At 36.8% G+C, this 22,530-nt stretch overlaps 1 protein-coding gene across 1 annotated transcript in view; it reads right to left on the bottom strand.

Moving 5' to 3' along the window:
* Larp1b (La ribonucleoprotein 1B) overlaps positions 1-22,530 on the bottom strand; it is a 94,912-nt gene that overhangs the window by 52,974 nt on the left and 19,408 nt on the right. The window contains 4 exon segments of the mRNA XM_063260754.1: positions 2,458-2,632; positions 12,822-12,966; positions 15,970-16,135; positions 16,350-16,493. Coding sequence (XP_063116824.1) covers positions 2,458-2,632; positions 12,822-12,966; positions 15,970-16,135; positions 16,350-16,493 — 630 coding nt within the window.

Here is a 22,530-nt window from a genome sequence, read left to right as displayed (position 1 = left end):
TTAAACTTATGTAGATGGAAAAACTTACACATTCTTCAACACTTGGGTGTCAACCTGTGAGAACATACAAATTTTATGTTTGGTTTTATTAAATGAAAATTGTTGACTTGGCTCTCCAAATATAATTCGCCATAAATTTGTATTATCTTATACTGCTTTGTTTTTCACCTTGAAAGGACCACATCTCTGGTTAATTACAAAGGTTTCTTTAAAACAATTATACATTTTATGCATAACATTTTCAAGAACATTTTTATACATGAAGTTTTCAAAGAAAATCTCCCGGTTTTAATAATCATTAGATCTTCTCATATATTTTTTAAAAAAGTCCTTCTCCCAAAAATCAAGATTGTCAGGTACTTAGCTTTTTAACTCTGATGAAATTCTTTTATTTAAGAGTGGACTGTGCAATACCATATTCACAGCACAGCAGAGCCTGCATTTCAAAAGCAATCTTACTCTCATTTATCAACTGTTTGTGGTGCATGATGGTCTTCTGCTTAGTGCAAATGTCAACTCATGTTACACAATTCAACCTCTGGAGATGAAAAAATAGCAACTTTATTTTCTCTGATGAAGAGGATTCAAGTATGCTTAAAAATATTTTACCATATTACTATGGGCTTTTCACTTCAGATTTTTGCTGACATCCTACCTCTCTTAGGCTTTCTTAGTGCAAGCAGGGAATTGTGAAGGTCAGAAATCTGGAGATTCCTGAGAAGGTGATTTACATATTTATTCTTATGACAATATGAGTTGGTGCAATTCTAAAAAATATTTCCATCTTTATCTCTACTTGGTCTTAGATTCTGATGTAAAATATATAGAACCTAATAATATCTTAATATGCACTGACTTGTGTATAGAATAGTATTTGTATGTACCTAAGTGCATGTTAAGAAACAAAATTTACAAAACATAATTTAATTATAATTTTATTAATGAAACATAAATGGTTAATGTACAGGCATCACCAACTTGACTGACAAACTATCCTGTGGAAAAAATACTATATTATCCAACTTACCAATGATTGTTCACATGCTGGTTAAAAATGTCATCTTGGACCCCACTTTTATACAATAAATAATTCTAATTTATACAATAAGCCACTATATCTCTTTAAAAAGTTAAAGTTTAAACTAAAATGATATCACTTTTCTTCAACTTTTAAAACACTTGTGCAAGTTTTTTTACTGGGATTAGAAGCAGAGAGCTGACAAAAAAATATGAGATAGTAATATGACATAAAAATATTTGTGAGACTGTCCACTAATGTTTTATCAATGGGCAGGTCTCTCATCTAGATGTATCAAAAATACACTTCCAACAGTAAAATAAAAATTTCCCCTGTTCATTTCTTAAATTTCTTTGCCCTTAGTTGTTCACATTAATAAATCTCACAGTCCATGTGAAACATGACAACATGTGTTATATAACATACACTACGCTGAAGAGCAAATCAAATAGTGAAAGACCTAACGATTTGGGAAACGTTTCTCAATCCTCTCTTCCTGCTTTATTGATCTGGACACAAGTACATATGCCTGTAAACAACAGAATCTTGCAGTATGTCCACAATGATAATAATTAACTTTCCCACCATGAAGAAAAGTAGCCCACACAGCCCAGGTCAATTACATAGAAATAAGCAGCTCCAATAGTAACAGCAGTCCTCTGGTCTGTCTCACAGCATCATCGCAAGGTGGTTGTAGTGTTGGCCCAGCCTCCTCCATAGAGGTTTGGGAGTAGACACTGCTGCACAGGAGACAGTCTGGTTGCTTTCCTTTCCACAGCACGATTTGTTCCAATATTTACAATGGCATTTCATTGAGTCACCTATTCCACTGCACATTCCGATCAAATGACATCCAAGAGCATCAGTAGATCATCACCCTGACTGAAAAAAGTTTAAGCACATATTTTTTTCCCAAGAGGGAACATCTTAAAATGATCCAGGAAAAAGTTCTTAACACTAAAGCAATTCTGGAAAATTCTAACCACAACCAGATTAAAGAGAACCCCAATTCTCCTTTAAAATATGGGTCATCATATCTTTGTAAGACAAGTTTGTAGCACACTGGTAACACAGTTAAAAAGGAAGGCTATCCCACTCTTGAGTATAAAACTCTTATTACACCACTCCAGTCTTAGAAGGGAAAAACTGGCATGATGTATTTATAATCACTGAGCAAAATTAAAAGGCAAAAATTCCACACATGATCAAGTACACATAAAATTTAACAGCAAGAAACATAAGACAGTCACCAATAATTCATGGATCCCTATTTAAATTATAGCTCTGCATGAGGAGCAATGTAAGTAAATAAAATTTACAGCATCAGAAGTCACTTAGTCATCTTTAGTTTTCCTACAAAAGATGCGCAGACTAAAAAGAGGTAAAATGGATCAAATAGCTCACTGTTACACTGTTTGCTCTAGAAGAAAAGCTGTTACCTGTATGTGAGCAAAAAGCTTGGCCTGGTACAAACTCTGGACAATCAATCAGTTGAGAGAAATCTGTTTGCGGCACAGTCCGTGGAGGAGGGCCTGGAATTGGCCATTTTTCTGGTTCTACTCTTTTTCTCATTTTCTCATCTACAATTTCAACTTCTGTGCTATCCTTCAGCGCCTGGCAATAGGAATTATGAGTTATTACAGAACTATTAAAAATTTTCATTGCAAATATTACATTTATAGCAACTAAAAACCATAAAATCTGAAGGCAGCAGACTATGTTGCAGTTAATAGCTAAAAAAATCCACAAATTCAGAATGTAACAAATTTTAAAATCACTCTTAGCACTTCTGGTGAGGGGAGGTACCAGGAATTGAACTCTTGACCTTGTGCTTACCAGGAAAGCACTTGAACTGCTGAGCAAGTCCTCAGCCCCTTAAAAATCACTCTTGTAAAACAACTATTCTGACTTATCAAGTGTTTATCCTGTAGCATGAGGCTTTCGCACAATTAAGTCATTTAAGAATTAAAAAGGAAAAAGACAAAAAAAATAGTATTAAATCAAACAGAAGCAAATGCTTTTTGCAACCAATTGAGCTTCATTATCTATTTTTTCCCTCATATTTCCTTGTTGTCCCTCAAAATATCACCAAATAAAAAGTAGCATTATTGTAGTTAACTAACACTATTTATTAAGTAATAATATGCATACCTGATTCTAATACCTTTTCACATACAAGGTATTATGCATATTCTATAGATGAGGAGACTGAAGCTTAAACAAGTTCAATTTAAAAAAAAAAAAAAAACCACAGGCCTACTATGAAACAAATCATTCAACTGTCCACAATTAAAAGCCTTAGCCATTAGCTGTGGAGTCTCTTAAACATGTGCTATAAAACAGAAGCAAATTTCTTTTTTAAAAAAATTAAAGATTGCAAATCATGCAGGGCTCAGGAAGACAGAAGCCAGAGCACCTCTCCCATGAATTGGCAAAAGCCATGCTGGGTCTGGGAGGATCACATCCAAAAGCCAGTTCCCTTTCCAGTAAGCTGTGCAAACCACACAAGGCCCCAGAAGAGAGAAGCCGATCTGCAGCACATGGGCTGAGAATCAAGAACTCCCCCACTTGTGCCACCATAGGCAACCAGCTGGTTTGAAGGACAGGCTAGGTTGACAGTAACTGAGGTACAAAAACAACTACACACTGGTAATGTCTGAATGACTTTGCAGGCCTAGGGCAAGTAGCCTGATCAGATGGCAGTATGCAATATAGGAAATGTGGGGGATTTTCTTCTGTCTTGTTTTTTGAAAACCAATAGTTTTATTTTGTTCCAATTTGTTGTTTATTCCATGCTGTTTGCAACCAATGCTGCAAATTTGTTTTGATTGGTTTGATTTTGTTTTGATTTGATTTTACTATGTCTGATGGAATGGATAACTGCTGTACAGGTAACAAGATATATTACAGTAGCCATTGTTGATTTCATGTTACCCTGATTTGAAGTTCTGTGCCACTTTCTTTTTCTTTTTTCCTTTTTTTTTTTTTTTTTTTTTTTTTTTTGTCTTTTTCCTTTTTATCGGTACCGGGGATCGAACTCACGACTGCCTGCTTCCAAGGCAGGCGCTTATGCCGCTGAGCTAAACCTCCAGCCCCTTCTGTGCCACTTTCACTGCTTTGTTTGGCTTTACTCTTTTGTTTTGTTGGCTTTTATTCTCTTTATACTAATAAAAAAACTAAAGATAAATTTTTTCCTTTGTAGTACTAGAGTTGGGGTGGGGGCTTCACAGTAATCTAAGCTGCCTCCCCCCCCCCCCTTGAGACAGGATCTTGCTAAATAAATCACTAAGCTTCCCAAGTTAAGTTTGAACTTGTGGTGCTCCTTTCGCAGCCTCAGTGGTGAAATTATAGGCATGGAACACCACACCTAGCATGACGTTAACCTTTAAACAATTAAAGACTTGCTCATTTAACATTTATGTGAAATTTAGGGATGTTTATCATTTAGAAAGGATAATTAAAAAATGTAGCTGGGGATTTAGCGCAGAGGCACAGCACCTGTCTGACAAGAGCAAGTCCTGAGTTCAATTCTTAGGAGGCAGGCTGTGTACATTGTTTGGTGGCTATGCCTATAATCCTGGCATTTAAGAGGCTGAGATAGGTATAGAAGATGGATAACCATATTATTGAGTTTTGTTGGATCACTGAACAAAAATATTCGTAATCTTACTGTTTGAATGTCTAGTTTATATGCTTTAATTTTGTAACTGGAACAACTATTTCTAAGATGACAATATGCAATCTAATAACTAGTGATTTCCTACTATTTTTTCTGAAATTCTGTTTAACTTGTACCCTTTTTCTGTTTTTTTTTTTCTTTTTCTCCTTTTAAATAAAATTAAAAAAAGAAAAAAAAAGAGGCTGAGATAGGAGGATCATCATGAGTTTGAGGCCAGCCTGGGCTACAGTATGAGTTCAAGGCCAGCGTGAGTGACATAGTCAAATGGCACCTAAAAAAAAAAGTTTGTTTGACTTTATGGGAAAATTTGATTTTGTTCTGGTCCAATTCAGTTTGTAACCAGAATCACGGAGAGAATTAAAGTTCCTCAACCAAGATACCACTATATATATCTTATGTGTTATGTTAATGTACAAAAATTAAAATTCACTAATATGAGATGGTCATGTATTACTTTTAGAATCTGTCATTTGTATTCCTTAATTCCAGCACTTAAATATTTCTCATTATTTTAAAATTAGAATTAAAATAATTTTAAAAGCAAATTCCTTTGAAAAGGGAGTCAAATATGTCATGGAGAAAAATGTAAAGCTTCTATAGCAATGGACTGTTCAAGTCCATTATTTACATATTTTCCTCAATCTGTTTCATTATTTATTTTCCTCAATGTGTTTCCTCATTATTATTTATGTATTTTCCTCAATATGTTCACTGAAGGATCTGGAAGCCCAGTAGCAAGCAGTAGACTCAGCATCCAGATTAGTCATCATGGACATAATCTATTGCTTGGAGTGGCAGTCAGATTTAACTTCCAAAACTTACACTGGACACCTAAGATTACTGTATTTTACATGTTACACTTGAAACTAACTGCACTCTGTGAAAAGGTTCTTGCTAAGCAGTTCACACTGGTCTTGACTCACTAACTAGGAAGCCCAGGACGGCCTTAAACTTGTGGCAGTCCACCTGCCTTCACCCTCCCGAGTACTGGTATCACAATACTACATATGAACAACTGTCACTTCATATTTTTTTGTTTTTTGTTTTTTTTTTTGAGATAGGGTCTTGCCAGATAGTCCAGGTTGACCTTGAACTCGTCACATGGTCTAGGTAGACTTGAACTTGTGGCAGTCTTGCCTCAGCCTCCATACTGCTGGGATTACAAGCATGTACCACTAAGCCTATACTTTGAAGCCACCTTATAGGAAAGTCTAACTTTCAAAACCACATGAAAAAACTGGTGTGTGACTGAAGATTGTTTTCTGAAGTTACTTCAAACAATATCGTTATTGTACTTACTTATTTTTTGTTGTGGAACTTGGGAGTCAAGCCCAGGGCCTTGCATGTGCTAAGCAAGTGTTCTACCACTAAGCTACACCTACAGCCACTGGGAAACTTGCCTTTTCATTAAAAGGTTATTCCGGGAATAAAATTATGATATGTAGTATAAAAACTTATTAATTACTATGATTTTCAATCAAGTTCTCACTAATTTTTTCAGCTTTTTCTTTTTTTTGGTACCTAGGATCCAGGATTTGGTTTTCATGTTATTGTTTGCTTTTTTGGTCTGAAAGTATTCTCATTAAGCCCTTAAGCACACTGTTAGGAAGGAGTACTTAACAGGAAGTTTTAGTTGCTATTATGCTTAGCCTTTTATTGATTTTAGTGGGCCAATGATATAGTAAGAAAATCCCTTGAGAAAACGAAAATGTTCTAGAACAGTGTATATTCATTTTGCATCTAAATTTATAATAGTGGGAAAGGTGTCTTTTTTCTGATAAGATATGGCTTTTGCTTTTTTTTTTAAATGAAGTCTTGGTTTGTAATTTGGACTGGTCTTGAACTATGTTTGCTAAAGATGGCCTTGAGCTTGCAGCAATCCTGCCTGAGCCTCCCAAGTACTGGTGAAGTGATGAAGTACATGTTCTACAAAACCCAGTTTAATATGGATTTATTATGCTTTGCAATTAAACATTATCAAGAGCATGAATACATACACATAATTCCAGCTCTATGACTTTGAACAATGTCCTGAAACAATATATACTTCCTAAGGTCATCATGAGAGTAACTGACAGTATCTGGCGCATGTGGTAACCTGTAAGTAAGCATTTGCTACTTTTGTTATTCAAGTCCCTCTACTGGTTATATTTTTGTCAATCACTTATATCAGCTTCATGTTATATATGCTTGATTACACACAAATATTTTCTTTCTTGAAAAAACAAGAAAAGCAAAACACTTGAGATGACACTCAGTTGCCTGGGGTTAGTAGGTCTACAAAACTAAACTTGTTTTTTAAAAAAAAAAAAAAAAAGCTGAACCCATTGATTCTAGCTCTTCCCCTTTTGTTTACTTTTTGGCTTACTACATTCTTGATTCTAGTCCTGTGACTTTTTTGCTACTAGTGTCTTTCATTAGATCCAACACTTAAGCTATAATATTGTACAAAGGATTTAGGAGCATTATTAATATATTATTAGCCTTAGAACCACGCCTGTTACTCTCATATTAAGCCTTGTGTTCTTAATGGAATAAACTTGTGGTTTCTTAGAACTTGTACTCTTTTATCTGTAGATTTTTGCAAACGTGTATGTTTTTCACTATTAGGCACGAAGGGATGGATTTATGTAGAGTACCACTGGAGTCATTCATGATAGGTTTGCATGATTAAGGAAAGGACACAAACTAATATTCACACAGTACAGAATCTCATATCCAAAAATACTGACTGTACACAATAAGTAATCGTTTAGGGACTCATGATTAACAAGGCTTGGTTCAGAATAAAATTATATCTAACACTGTTTAGTCTAAGTTTTTATCTCAAATTTGTCCACAGTATACTTTTTGCATGAACCTCCTACGGCCCAAATGATCAGCATTTCACTTTCTGCTCTTTTCCCATTCATTCTTTCATTCATTCATTCACAGTACTGGAGGTTGAACCCAGGGCATTCAATATAGGGTCTAAGACACTAATAACTTTTCCAGGTTGGCACTGAACTTGACATTTCCTACCTGAACCTCTCAGAGTACTAGGATTATAAGCAAATATTACCACACCTAACTCTGTCTTTTTAAATTGACGCCTGATCTTGTTTTCTTCTAGGATAGGACCAAACTCAGGGCTCTGCACATGGGAGGCAAGTAAGTGCTCTATTACACACCCCTTTTTGAGAGTCTCACTATATAGCCAGGCTGGCCTCAAACTTGTGCCCTTCCTGCCTCAACTTCCCAAGTGCTGGAATTACAGACATGTAGTAGCATGCCTGGCTTTGGACAGGTGTTTCAACACTAAGAAAACAGGTTACAAACATTTCCAAATTCATTAGGACAATGCAAAATAACTATAATAAGAAACCAACACTGATCTTCTGTTTTGTTATGTTTTTTTAAACAGGGTCTTGCTATGTGCCCCAGGCTTGATAGCCCGATCCTCATGAATGAGCCTTCTACATACTGGTATCACAGGCATGAACCTGTTTACATATCATACCTGGTTTACATATCTACTATTTTAATAGTTGACAATATCAAGTTATGCTGAAGCTGTGGAACAACAAGTTTCACACACAAAGGTGTGAATGCAAAATGATAAAACCTCTTCAGATATGTCCACAGTATACTTTTTATATGAACCTCCTATGGCCCAAATGATAGCTGTTTCTTATAAGCAAAAACACATTTCAACAATTACCATCCCAGATATTTTACTCAACAAATAAACAGATACCCACACAAAAACTGTCAGGCTTTACTCAATCTGCCAAATCTGTAAACAACCTAAATGTTAACAAGGGGATGGATAAACTGTGGCACAGCCATATTACGAGATAATAACAACAACAACATAAAAGAACAAACTGGGCAGGGTATATGGCTCAGAAGCACAATGCCTGCCTGGCAAACATGAGGCTGTGAATTTGATTCATGGTAGCATTTAAAAAAAAAAAAAGAAAAAGAAAAAGAAAAGAAAGAATAGTGATATATGAAACACAGATGAATTTCAAAAACTCTATGCTAATTGGACAGAAACCAGAAACAGTAGTTACAAAGTATGAAATTTATGTATAGACTTCCGGGAGAACATGGCGGACAGATAACAACAACTACCAGAGGCTCTCTGAAAGACTCGGCTCAGAGGCCAGGAATGGTGCGGACTAAGGAGACATAAGCAGGTGGAGATATGCTCTGCTGACTCAGGAACGAACTGGGCTGAGAGAAGCCAACTTGGAATGCATTCCTGGTGCTAAAACAGGAACAGAAAAGCCTCGGTGTGGAGGCTGGACCCCACGCCATTGTAAGCCGCGATTTGGGTTTCCCACCGTGCGGCGGCTGGCTGCCTCTACAGTGGCTCAGCAAGGAGAGAGACTCCCAGAAGCTCTGAGAACGGCAATCTGCGAAAGGCAGGGAGGCGTGCACTGACTTGTGGTGAGGTGAGTGAGAGAAGCTGACACTCTACCACAGTTTGACTCCAGCAGAGGACTTTCTGGGCCCGAGCAGTCCTGTGGGAGCAGGGCGCGGTGGCAACTCCAGCCACACATCCCCCTCTCGGGCGAGATTGGTGAAAAGTGCCTGGCCTGCGTGACGCTGCCTGCGGACCTGGTAGGCTGTCCCAACCCAGATCCGAGAGCCTGACAGTGGCCGGGAGGGGAGACGAGTAGGCTGCCTGGTCCGTAACTCCCTGGTGCGCAGCGGTGAGCGGGAACACCTAACTGGCGCAATTCGATCAGGCTGTGGCTGACTGGGAGAGAAGCTGGGCCTCTTATATAAGCTTGCATATATAAGGAACAGAGAAGAAGAGGCAGCATGGGAAGAGGCAGCAACAAGAAAGGCTCCTCGGCCCCCAATTCTGAGAAACAGGCAATAGCAGACACCGCACCAATATACATAAGGCACCATATAGAGAGCCTCATAGACCAATTCAGGAATGAAGTTATCAACGACCTGAAGCTAGAAGTATGCAGAATAGTTAGAGAAATGCTAAGTACCACCCAAGAAAAAACAGGCGGTGGAATGGAAGAGCAGAAAAAAAGGGGAGAATTGTTTGATGGAGAAAACAGAGAAAGCATAGAATACGTGAAGCAGGTTCAAAGGGACTACCAAGATACCAAGAAGTCCATAGAAGACTGGCATAACAGCTTGAAAGAAACTAAGGACAGACTATCTGACCTGGAGGGCAGACTTGTAATATGGGAGAATGAAATGAAAAACTTCTTAAAAATAACAAAGAAACAAACAGCAATAATACAAAGACAAGAAGATGATAAGAGGAGCCATAACTTAAGGATTAAGAACATAAAAGAAGTAGGGACACAAACAAGTGAACTACAAAAGCTACTCACAGAAATAATCCAGGAGAATTTTCCTAATTTAGCAAAAGGTAAAGATACTCAGATATATGAGGCATACAGGACCCCAGCTACCTACAACCCAAACAGAGCAACACCCAGGCATATAATAATAAAAATTCCAGAAATTCAATACAAGAACAGAATATTAAAAGCTGTAAGAGACAAGAAACAGACCACTTACAAGGGAACACCCATCAGAATTACAGCAGATTTCTCTGCACAAACCATCAAATCACGAAGAGCATGGGGGGAAATAATTCAAGCTTTGAAAGATAATAATCTCCAGCCAAGATTGAGATATCCTGCACAACTGTCCCTGGAAATTGATGGAAAAACAAGGTGCTTCCAGGATAAAGAGGAACTGGGGGAATTTGCAACCACCAATTCAACTCTACAGAGAGTATTGCAGGATATTCTAAAAAAAGAAAAATACAAAGAATCCAGAAATAATGGCAGAGAGGCCACAACGAATGGAGCAGAGAACAAAATGAAGAAGACAAACTGACAGCTACTGACAGAAAAAGAGCTCAACAGAAATGAGGCAGAGAAGATTGGATGATAGGAACAGCTATTTTGGAGAAAATGACATCTTAATAGGTAATACTGATTTCGTATCATCTTGTTTTGAAGTCTCATCTAGCTTTTGTCCTTGTGTCTCCAATGGTCTAAATAGGTTGTATCTTACTGGATTTTATTATGTACGGTAGTATAAGCAAAAACCTTGTAAAGACAAGGAGATTATACAGAAACCATTATTCATTTCCTGTTAGTCGATTCTAAATACTCTGTAATGCTGTCATTCTCTTGAATGGTTTTACATTGCTTTGATATACTTAATGCTACAGTATACGAAGTTGTACTCAAGGATTTCAAAGAAAGACAATATGGTAACTACTTTTAGGTTAGGATTATCTGGTGGTGAAACACTATTCTGCTTAAATGGTTATGTTTTGATCTGTGCTGTTTCGTTGTTATGCCCTCTTTTATCTCAATCTCCACTCCATTATTTACTTTTTTATCTTTATCCTTTTAATTAAAGGAAAAAAATAGCAGGATATATTATAGTAACCCACTTTGACTTTTTATTACCTTGATTTAAAGCCCTGTATTACTCTCACCATCTGTTTTTTAACTGATGTTCCCCTATTCTGTTTTGCTGGATAGTATCAGGTTCGAAAGTTTAGGCATCAGCTGTGAAGATAATGAGATTCATTATGACGCCCATTCTTGTTGACTTTTAACTACTTTTGAAGACCTACAATGTCTCCAATGTTTTGGTTTTGTCGGTTTTATTCTTTACTGTTTTGTTCAATTGTATTATAACTAGCGATATAGGCAATTCTATTAGAGATAGCGGGAGGCATTATAGTAACCATTGTTGATCACCTTGTATTATGTTTTTACATTATCTATTATGTCCACCCTTTTGACTTGACCGATTCTGTTCTGTTATGTCACATTTGGTTTTACTCTCTTCCAAAAAAGTAATAAGAACCGTGGGAGCAATGACCCAAAATGTGTAATAGTCATGGTACAAAAGAGAGGAAAAGAAAGTGCTCCAAACTATATAACTGCATGTATATTTAAGTGTGTAAGATAGAAAATGATATCACAGAGTTTTATTGGATCAATGAACAGAACTGTTTGCAGTATCATTGATGGAATGTCCACTTTACAAGCTTTAATTTTGTGACTTGAACAATTATTTCTAAGATGACAATATGTAATCCATTAACTAGTGATTTCCTACTGTTCATTTTTTTTTCTGTAAATCTGTATAACTTGTACCCTTTCCCTTTTTTTTTCTTTTCTCCTTAAATAAAATTAAAAAAAAAAAAAATTAGTGAAATTTATGTATAATTTTATTCTGAAAAAAGATAAGCTATAGGGACAAAAAGTAAATTAGGTTACCAGAGACTGTGTGTAGGGAAAGACATTGGCTACAAAGTATACTATACACGTAGGAAACTGAGGGGGAAAAAAAAAAAAAAATCACAATTTCAAAAACCTTTCTAGAAACTGAACAGGTAAGAGGTTTAATTAAAAGCAGTAAGAAGATTATAAATATCTTTTAAATTGGTCTTTCAGTAGCATATGGAAAATTAAATAGGAATATGTGCTATTTTATAGCAACCTGAAGATTAAAAGTCCAAGAATACTGAAAGTCAAAGCTTGCTAGGCATAGTGGTGGAAGGTCTATGATCCCAGCACTCCGGAGGCCAAGGCAGAAGGATCTCAAGTTCAAAGCCAGCCCAGGTTACCTACTGACAACTGAAACCCAATCTCAGACATAACCAAACAAAAATAAAAAAGGTCTGAAGGTTTGAACTTAAAAGAGGTGGCAATATCATTAGCAATTCTTTGTAGGCTTTCTAAAGTGGCACATTTACATTTTATCAAATGAAGAAATACCATGAGATGAGCCAGGCATGGTAGCACATGCCTCTAATTCCAGCACTCAAGAGGCTGAGGCCAAATGACCACAAGTTCTATACAGTGAAACCCTGTCTCAAAAGGACCCCTCTCGACCCCCCCAAAACAGCATGAGATGCTGTCAGAATTTTAGGCAAATACAGACAGGATTTTTAATTCGGGCCTAGGGAATCTCACTATTTTGTCCATGTTGATCTCAACCTCGTGGGCACAAAATGATCCTACCAATTCAGCTTTTCAAGTATCTAACTAAGACTATAGCTGCCTCATCCTACTTTTAGGTTCACAGAAAAAAACTGGGTGAAAGTTAAGATTGTTTTAAATAAATAATTACCTCTAAGATGAGATTAAGGTTTGTGGTAAGAGCCCGAACTCGGTGAAAACCAGCAATAAGGGAAATAGGCAAGAAACCTTGTTCATCCATTTTCCTCCGAAGAAAGAAATCTCGTTCCAAATTTTCTATACTAAAGTAATATTCACTGAGAAAAGAAATAAGCAGTAAACATAAATATCATCCACTTATTCAATAGGATCTATTGCTTACATGTCAAATGTTATCGAAGTATTTCAATTTGGTTAATATTACAGTATATTAAGCATAGACATAAGTTTAATAGAAAAATAGCAACAAAAAAACCTACTGAATTACTAATTTCTCTTATATGAGTACAAAAACTGATTATTTTCTAAAAAACATTAAGCATTATTTAGACCAGCTCCACCTAAATAGAAAAAAGAGCTCATTTCACTTTAAAATAGTCCATCCAGTCAGTGGTTAATTTTTTTGGAGACAGGGTCTCACTGTGTAGCCCAGGTTAACTTCAAATTCACAATCTTCTTGTCTCAGCTTCCCAAACTACCTCTACTTGGTTCACATACATACTAAATAACTGGGTGTGGTGGCACATGCCTGTGATCCCAGACTGAGGCAGGAGGCAGCCAGCCTAGGCTACATTAGGCCAGTCTGTACTATACAGTTAAGACACTGTCTCAAAAACAACAACAAAACCAATGATTTTGATGATGTGGCCTGCAGCTTAATCAGCATACAGTTTCTAAATCACAGAGAAAATTTTCAAAGAAGGGTGGTAATTTATGAGAGTACACCAGTTTGTATCATTGGGTCTAAAATTCAGTGACTAGATTATCTCTGGACTATTTAAGGTAAATTTTAACCCTAGGCACTTAGGACCTCTAACTGGAAAATGGAAAAAAAAATCATCTCATGCAAAAATGCAAATACACAAATTTTCTTTATAATATGATATTTATCTGAATCTCCAAATACAAAACTTTCATCAGGATGGCAACACACACCTCTGGGAAGATGAGGCAGAAGGATCACAAGTTCAAGTCCAGCCTGGGCAACTTAGCAAGACTTTGTGCAAGCTCTCGAAAAGATCAGCAAATACTGACATCTCAGTAATACGTGTAAGTTATTACTCTTTAAGCACTGAAAAAAACTAAGACTTAAGGAAATGAATATTCTGATTTTTGTTATACCTCAAAAGCCCTATTCACAGTGCTTATCAGGCACATACTAAAAGAAACCCTAAAATTTCATACATTAAGACAGACATTTGTTTTAGTCACAATTATTCTTGGATAAAAATTTCTCTGAATCAATAATAAACTTCCCAGTTTGGCACACGGCTGTAATCCCAGCACTCTGGGAGGGTAAGGCAAGCAGACTGCAAATTCAGAGCCTGTCTCCAAATTTAAACAAAGGGAAGGGCTGGGGCTGTTAGCTCAGTGGTACAATGTCCCTGGGCACCATAAGCAACCAAGCAAACAAGACATTTAAAAGGCTTCCCTTTAAATGTAATACTTTGTAAGAATCAGTTTGCTTAGTGCTCTAAATATATTTAAGTCTATTATCTATAATACATACTTTTAAAATTTTCTAATATGGTACAAACGCTCTAATCTCTAAATTTGAATACCAAACACGGTCCCAACTAGAAACAATCAAAATATTTAAAAATGAAAATATTCTGACAAAAAGTTTAAAATCTCACTGAAAATTATTTCCTAATCATTTTGGAGAGTAAGAAAACATTTAGCATCATTTTGCCACACATAAAAGGAAAGCTAAATGACTTCAAAAAGGAAAATCTAATCCTAATCTGTCAACTCACCTATATACTATATTAGAAAGCTCAATGACAAAGTCAAAGTATGACTCCTCAAATCTAGATCTCTACCAATCAAAGCATGATAACAAAAACAAGCTTCCTTACACCAGATGGCTCTTCTAACATTTGCAAAAACACTACTCCTGAAACAACAACAAAAAAGCAGTCATGACACCAATGGTGTAGCTGACATTGTTTGCTCAGTGCTCTGAGGGCATTACCATGTCCTCTTTTAGCAGCTCTGGATTCTCCACTGCATGATCAGAAATGTTGTCAACAGTCAAGCAGTTCTGCTCCTCCCTCACTTGTAAGAGCACAGGGAGGCCAATTATCCTCTCATTGCTGCATGTCTACAGTTAGATCTCAGGAGGAACCTGGCAGCAACAGTTACAGAAAAGAATAATGGTAGGAAGTTAACAGTCACATGCCAAACACTTTTGGCCCACAAAAGGCTCTTTATTCAGTTGTATGCATCACTTGTAACAAAAGCAGCAAGAACAAAATAAACAAGTTGCTTCATACTGTAGGCCAATCAAATCTACCCAGACAGGTGCCCAGCAGATGTGGTGAAGAAATTCCTTCCTAATAACAAAGCAGTGCTTATTTTCTTTCTTAAATAGACTTTAGAAAAAAAACTTACATTCTTTCAAAAGTAGTCCTTTCCTTTCAGCTTGCAAAAGTAGAAAAGACTCAAGTTTTATAAGGTGGTTAAGCAAATCACTTGGGGAGGTTTTTATATAGAAATATATAATATGCTCTAAAGAACACTAACATACAGAAGAAACTTAAAGACTAATAGTCATATTTTTTTTGTCTTATAGGCTCATGTACCTATTTCTAGACTTGTTTCAGTGCTGGAGACTGAAACCAGGGCTACACTCACATTAAGTAAGTCCTCTACCACTGAGCTACATTCCTAACCCTTTTATATATTTGATTCAGGGTCTCAAGGTTGATCTTGAACCTGTAATTCTTCTGTCTCTGACTCCCAAATAGCTAAGATTATAGATATATGCCACCACATCCAGCCAGATGTAATCTCTCTCTCTCTTTTTTTTTTTTTTTGTCTTTTTCGTTTTTATCGGTACCAGGGATCGAACTAATGACTACTTGCTTGCAAGGCAGGCACTTATGCCGCTGAGCTAAATCCCCAGCCCCCAGATGTAATCTCTTTAAAAACATCATTTTAGTAGTATTTCCTAGTAAAAGATAATCAATATTAACATAACAATATTAACTTTTACTAATAGTTTAAAAATGTTCACTTTCATGGTAAGTATTCAGATAAAAAGTTTAATGTTGTAACAATTTTACTATCCCATATAATTACATCTGACATCAACTTACATTTGACGTTTAATGTATTCTTTAAGCAATGCTTCCTCCACATGATACACTTGTACGCCTGTCCCATCATCATAGTAATACATCATGCTGGTATTAAGTTCTGTTTGAAATGGTTGATCAGTCCTTTCACCATGTTCTCCATAACCATATGTATACTCAAAGTTCACTTGATGTGAATTAAAAAAAAGGATGATCACAAACTTTAAATAAAGGAAAATGCAAAGTGAAGTACTTCAAAAGTTAATAAAAATAAAGCCATCTTTATTACCAGACCAAAAAAACTAGTTAAAACATAATAGAGGATAACATAAAATAGTAACACTTTGCTCACTTTTTTTCAAAGTTCATCTAACTGAACAAAACAAAAAAGTATGTCATACGTCGAGAATTTCCTCTGCCTCGTCCTCTTCCCCATCCTCGGCCTCTTCCTCGGCCTCTGAAGGAACCTCGGATAGTACCACCCTCACTTCTCACACTGGATACTTCATCTTGATCTTCTCTTTTTTCTCTTTCTCGCCGCCAACCTTTGTAAAACAAAAACATTTTAATACATCCAATTAGCAATAAAACGACACAATTATCTTTATGAGAACATAGCAACTCCCCTCCAAGTTTAGAACTAGTGAAAGTAGCCAGTCTATTTCACATGCTTAAAAAATATGTCACAAATATTTATAGTGCTTTCCCTGTCTCTGCTTTCTGCCACAAAGTAGTAGCTTTGCTCCTTTATGCCCTTCTGCCGTATTTCCACCAGCTCACCATGCACTGAAACCTCTGAAACTGAGTGAAAATAGACCTTTTCTTTAAAAAACATTATCTCTGTTATAAGAAGGATCATGTTTAGAGGGCCGGGGATTTAGCTCAGTGGTGTAAGCGCCTGCCTGGCAAGCACGTGGCCATGAGTTTGATCCCCAGTACAAAAAAAAAAAAAAAAAAAGATCGTGTTTAGTACTAGCATATAAAGATATTTTAATAAAATATACTAGAAAAATTATTAACAGGCCCTTTGCAAAGACTTCAGTTAAATATTCATAGTACAGTTAAATACAAAGTTCCAAATCTACTAAATATATACAATATAAAATTCCTAAAGCAACAGGACAGCACACATGCTTAAACTCATAACTCTGCAAGGTTAAGGTAGATTAGGGCCAGGGATTTAGTTTAACAGCTCAAGAGCCTGCTTAGCAAGCACAAGGTCCCCGAGTTCAATTTCCAGTACAAAAAAAAAAAAGATTCAAAGTTCAAGCCCAGGATGAACAGCTGAGTGTAAAAATCCTATGTTTAATTTCCAGGATGACCAAAAAAATAAAATAAAGACTCACTTCATAAAGAATACTTAAAAATACTGGGCATGGTGGTACATGTCTGTAGTCATAGCACTTGGAAGTCTGAGGCAGAAGAACAGCACTTGGAAGTCTGAGGCAGAAGGACAGCTGTGAGTTTGAGGCCATGCTGGGTTTTAGAGTGAGTTTAAGTACTGCCTGAGCTACATAGTAAGACCCCTGTCTCATAACAAAGCAAAACACAAAACATTTCATAAAATGTTTAAAGATGTTTCTATTTAAGTAAGAGACATTCCATTTTAACAAAAACACTGCAAAAAGTGAGAAAAGAGGACCAGGGATATAGTTCAGCAGCAAGGCAGCTGTCTGGCAAGTGCAAGGTCCTGAGTGCAATTCTCTCAAAAAAAAAAAAAAAAAAAAAAGCTGGTTGTAGTGGTGCATGCCTATAATCCCAGCACTTGGGAGGCTGAGGCAGGAGAATCACTGCGAGTTGGAGACCAGCCTGGGCTACAAAGTGAGCTCAAAGCCAGCCTGAACTGCACAGTGAGCCCTATCTCAAAAAGACCGGAAAAAAAAAAAAAAAAAAAAAAAAGGCAGAACAGACATGAGGCACAATATAGGAATTATATCTAAAATATAGCACACAGTAACTGATATTACTCTTTTCATGCTAATACAACATGCACACAGAGAAATGTATGAAACATCAATTAGTAGGGCAACCAAATATCCAAATGGCCAAAGAATATAGAAAATGCTCAGCCTCACTGGCCATGAGAAATAACATTAAGACAATGAAATAGTCTTTCCTCTACCAAACCTAGAAGACATTTTAAGACTATATAATATAGAAGAGAAAAAGGACATTTGTATAGTGCTAAGAGTGAAAAGCTCTTCAGTAGAATAATCTAATAAAAGTAAAGATAAGCAAATCTCAGAACAAGGATTCTGAACTTCAGGCTCTTCAGTGAAGGGAGAGGGGGTCTTGAGCACTGTGGGATGTTTTGCATCACTATCAGCTCTACCCACTGGATGTCAGTAGGGCTCCTTCAGCCACCAGTGTGACAACCAATAGTATCTCCAAACACTGTCAAATGCCCATTAACGGGGGCAAAATCTTCCCCTTTGAGAACCACTGCTTTAGGCTCTTATAATTCCATCCTTAATACTTAAAGAGTCTTTTTCAAACATTTCTGCTATAATCAGCATAACCTTATCAACTCACAAAATTTTTTAATACAACCAAGTACTGTGAAACAATGTTTACTATGTGAAGTACTCTGACAACACACACACACACATACACACTCACACATATACATTTTTCCCTCCCTTCAGACAAGTCTTACTATGCAGTCAGGCTGACCTTGATCTCACTTTGTAGCCCCGACTTATCTGGAACTTGCAATGATCCTTCTTTCTGCCTCAGTCTCCCAGTGCTAGGATTACAGGCATCAGGACACTGTGCCTGGCTTCTATCAATATTTTTAAAACACAGATCATGCGGGTGTGGTGGTACACTCCTCTAATCCCAGCACTCAGGAGGCTGAGATAGGAGGATCACTCCAAGTTTGAGGTCAGCCTTGCTACAAAATGAGTTCAAGGTCAGCCTGAATTGCACAGAGAAATCTTGCCTCAAAAAGACCAAAAACAAAAAAAACAGACTATGATCCCAGATACTGATTTCCTACTCCTCACTCAGTCTGAAACCTGAAAAATTATCTGCAGCATGAAAAATTATCTGCAGTCTGAGAAATTATCACAGAGAGCCTCTCGAACTTGTGTATTATTATGCATGCATAGAATATTCATGGTGGCACTTTCATATGAAAAATAAACAGCAAATGCTCACCAACACTAAACTGACTTCAAACAGTGAAGTATCTTTCAGCAAAAAGAAAAAGAATGAATTACACAGCAAGACCACCAACATTCATGAATCTCCAACTTAAGACTAAAGTGAAAAGAACTGTTGCTAAAGGGTATATTATGGCAATTATACTGCAATTTCCAAACATGCAAAAAACTAAAACATTCAAGCTTATTTTTTTCTCAGGAGGTGGCAATGGAATGACACTGCAAAAGATATATTGGAAAGTTTAACATATGCTCCTGTGTTTTTTTTTTGTTTTTTTTCAGAGACATTCTCACTACGTAGTTTATACTGACCATGAACTCATTATGTAGCCAAAACTGGCCCGAACTTGTGCCAATCCTCCTGCCTCAGCCTCCCAAGTGCTGGGGATGCAGGTATACAACACCACAGCCCAGGCTAATATGTTTCTTAAAATGCTAAGTTTGTGTTTGTTACATTATTATTCTTTATAATTTCACAAGTATATTTTCTTATAGTCTCAAAATTTAATCAATTTTTTAGAAAATTCAAATTATAAGTACCCAGTATTTTTAGAATACAACCTTTACATGATACATTAAAAAACAAAAGGCAAAGAGGCCTTTATTTTTTCTATGGACAAGTTTTATACTATTAAAGTGCTATTTTATAAATAACAGGAAAATACAAGATTATTAGTGCCCCCCAAAAAAAGATTAGTGACAAGGAAATTAATGGTTTTCTTAGATGATAACTTCTTTTTAGGACATCACTGATGAAGTGTGCCACCTCCAAGTTACTTTCAAATGATTCAGCACAAGAATGAATACAGCAAAATTACTAAATCTAAGTAACAGCTCCACAGGTAGTTATTATATAATTCTTTCACATTTAGTTATCCAGGCCAGGCATTGTGGCGCATGCCTGTAATAATCTCAACATTCAAGAGGCTGAGGAAGGAGGACAGCCTTGAGTCAGAGGTCAGCCTGGGCTACATAGCGAATTCAAAGGCAGCCTGAAGTGCACAGGCAATACCCTTTCTCAAAAAATTTAAACAGTTTTTCACAATTGGAAATTTTTAAATAAATTTGTTAAAAAAAAAAAACTCTTATGCCTTCAGATCCAGTCACAGAACACATGCCTTAACAGACTTGTAAGATCTTAACAAAAAGCTGAAAACCCAATTGGATTATTCTATTTCATGTATCATTTTGTCCTCTGCTTTCTGAAATCTAAGCACACCCCGTTGAAACAATATACCCGGAAAATAATCTGTGAGCATTTTGGGTGTTTTGTTCTCAGTTGGAGTCTTGCTATGCCATTCAATCTAGTATTGAACTCACCTCAGGCTCACAGGTAGCTGGGACAACAGGTGCACACCACCACACCTGGGTTTGCAATTTTTAAAACTTTTATTTATATTTATGGTATATTTAACCCAGGGCCTCTGTACTGAGGTGAATTCCCTATCATTCTTTAATTTCTTACTTGAGTCAGCATCTCATGAAGTCTCTAAATTGCCCAGGATGTGCTCAAATGTACAATTTCCCTGCCTCAGCCTCCCAAAGTCCTGGGGTTCTAAGTAGTGCCACCATGCCCTGCTCAAACAGTACAATTTGGATGTTGAATGTCCTCAGAGTAGCACGAGTGGGAGATGGCAGAACACTTAGTTGGTCACTGAGGCACACTGCAAGAAGGGACTGCGGGACCCTGTCCCAACTGTTTAATGGCTTTGCATGTGACCATCTGCCCTTCCCACCCAGGCCCAAAGCAATGGGGCCACTGATCTCAGACTAGAATCTCCATGACTGTGAGCCAAATAATAAATTTTTCCCTACTTCGTAAGACAACTATGTCAGGTATTTTTTAGTGACAGAAAATTAACATACCATAGGATGGAGCAATCAATCCATTCACTGGTATTTACTTAACAAAGTAAAAAAAAAAGTAAAGAAAAGAAACAAAGTAACTCAGTGGAAGAGCACTTGACAAGGCTTTAAGTTTGATACCCAGTATCCCCAAAAACAAAACCAAAAAATCAAATGCTCAGAGCATTTTACTTAATAGCCCAAAAGTAGAAACAAGTCCATTATCCATCAGCAAAAGAGTAACAGGACTTATCCATTCAAAGAATACTAGTAAAGGTCGGGGATATACCTCAGTGTCACAGTGGCTGCCTGGCAAGCATGAGGTCCCAAGTTCAATTCCTGGTACCACAAAAACTATTCAGCAATAAAGAGATAAAACTACCAATATGTAGAACAATACAGATGAATCTAAAAAACAATACTGAGCTTTGTAATCCCATCACTCAAGAGGGTAAAGCAGGAGGATCACCAAAAATTCAAGGCCACCATGGAGTAAGTTCAAGACCAACCTGAACTACATAGCAAGACCCTGCTCTCAAAAAAAAGCATCGCAGCACAGCTATTTATGTATACCCATGTTTATATTGGCATGGTTTCTAAATCCTGGAAGCAACTCAAATGCCCATCAACCAATGAATGGATAAAAAGATATGAATTTAGCTCAGTGGCATAAGCGCCTATCTGACAAGTACGAGGTTGTGAGTTTGAATCCTAGTACAAAAAAAAAGATGTAATTTTTTAATATAATGGAGTATAACTCAGTCATAAAGCTAAAACTGAGACATTTATAGCTAAATGGATGCATCTTGAGACAGTAATCGAAAGTAAAATTGGACACACATAAATATCACATTATCTCTGGCGTGAGAAACTGAAAATGTAAATAAAAACAAAAATGAACAATAGATATTGTGGAACAGGAAGAAACTGTTCAAAAAGAAAAGGAAACTAGGGAGGGAGAGGTGGAAAGGAACAAAGGGAAAGAAAAAATGGGAAAAGGAACATGAAAACAGCTTTTATGGGGAAGCAAAGGTGGTGAGGGCAAGGAATTTGAAAGCAGTTGCTGAAAAGGGAGAAAAAAGAGAAACCAAGACATACCATGCACAGATACAAATTTCCTAAGATTATGTGATCATTTTATATACCTAAATTGTACCAATAAACTTAAACCAAAATAATACTAGCAATAATAAGTGTTGAGCATAAGGGAATGCAAATACATAAAGCATAGTGTATAGCTCTACTTACATGAAATTCTAGAAAAATGTCCTGTGATGACAGTAAGCAGACTAGTTGGGGTTGGCTGATTATCTATGTGTTATCAGTAGTACCAAAAATTGAATCCTGGGCCTCACACATGATAACAAAGTTAAGCTACATCCCCAACCACTTTTCAGATAAGGTCTTGCCCAGGCTGGCCTGAACCTTTGACCCTCTTACTTCCACAGCAGCTGGAATTACAAGTGTGTGGCCCTGTACTCACAAGAATTGTTTGTTGAAAAAAGGATCCAGAGATGGAACATAGCTCAGTGACAGAGGACCTATCTATAATCGTGGGTTTCATTTCTACCAC

Source organism: Cavia porcellus, unplaced genomic scaffold (genome assembly GCF_034190915.1).
Source record: "Cavia porcellus strain 051 isolate PalLab524CR breed Dunkin Hartley unplaced genomic scaffold, mCavPor4.1 scaffold_14, whole genome shotgun sequence".
Classification (NCBI taxonomy): Eukaryota; Metazoa; Chordata; class Mammalia; order Rodentia; family Caviidae; genus Cavia; species Cavia porcellus.
Note: the sequence above shows the minus strand (reverse complement) of the source record. Positions and strands in the feature narration are given on the sequence as shown.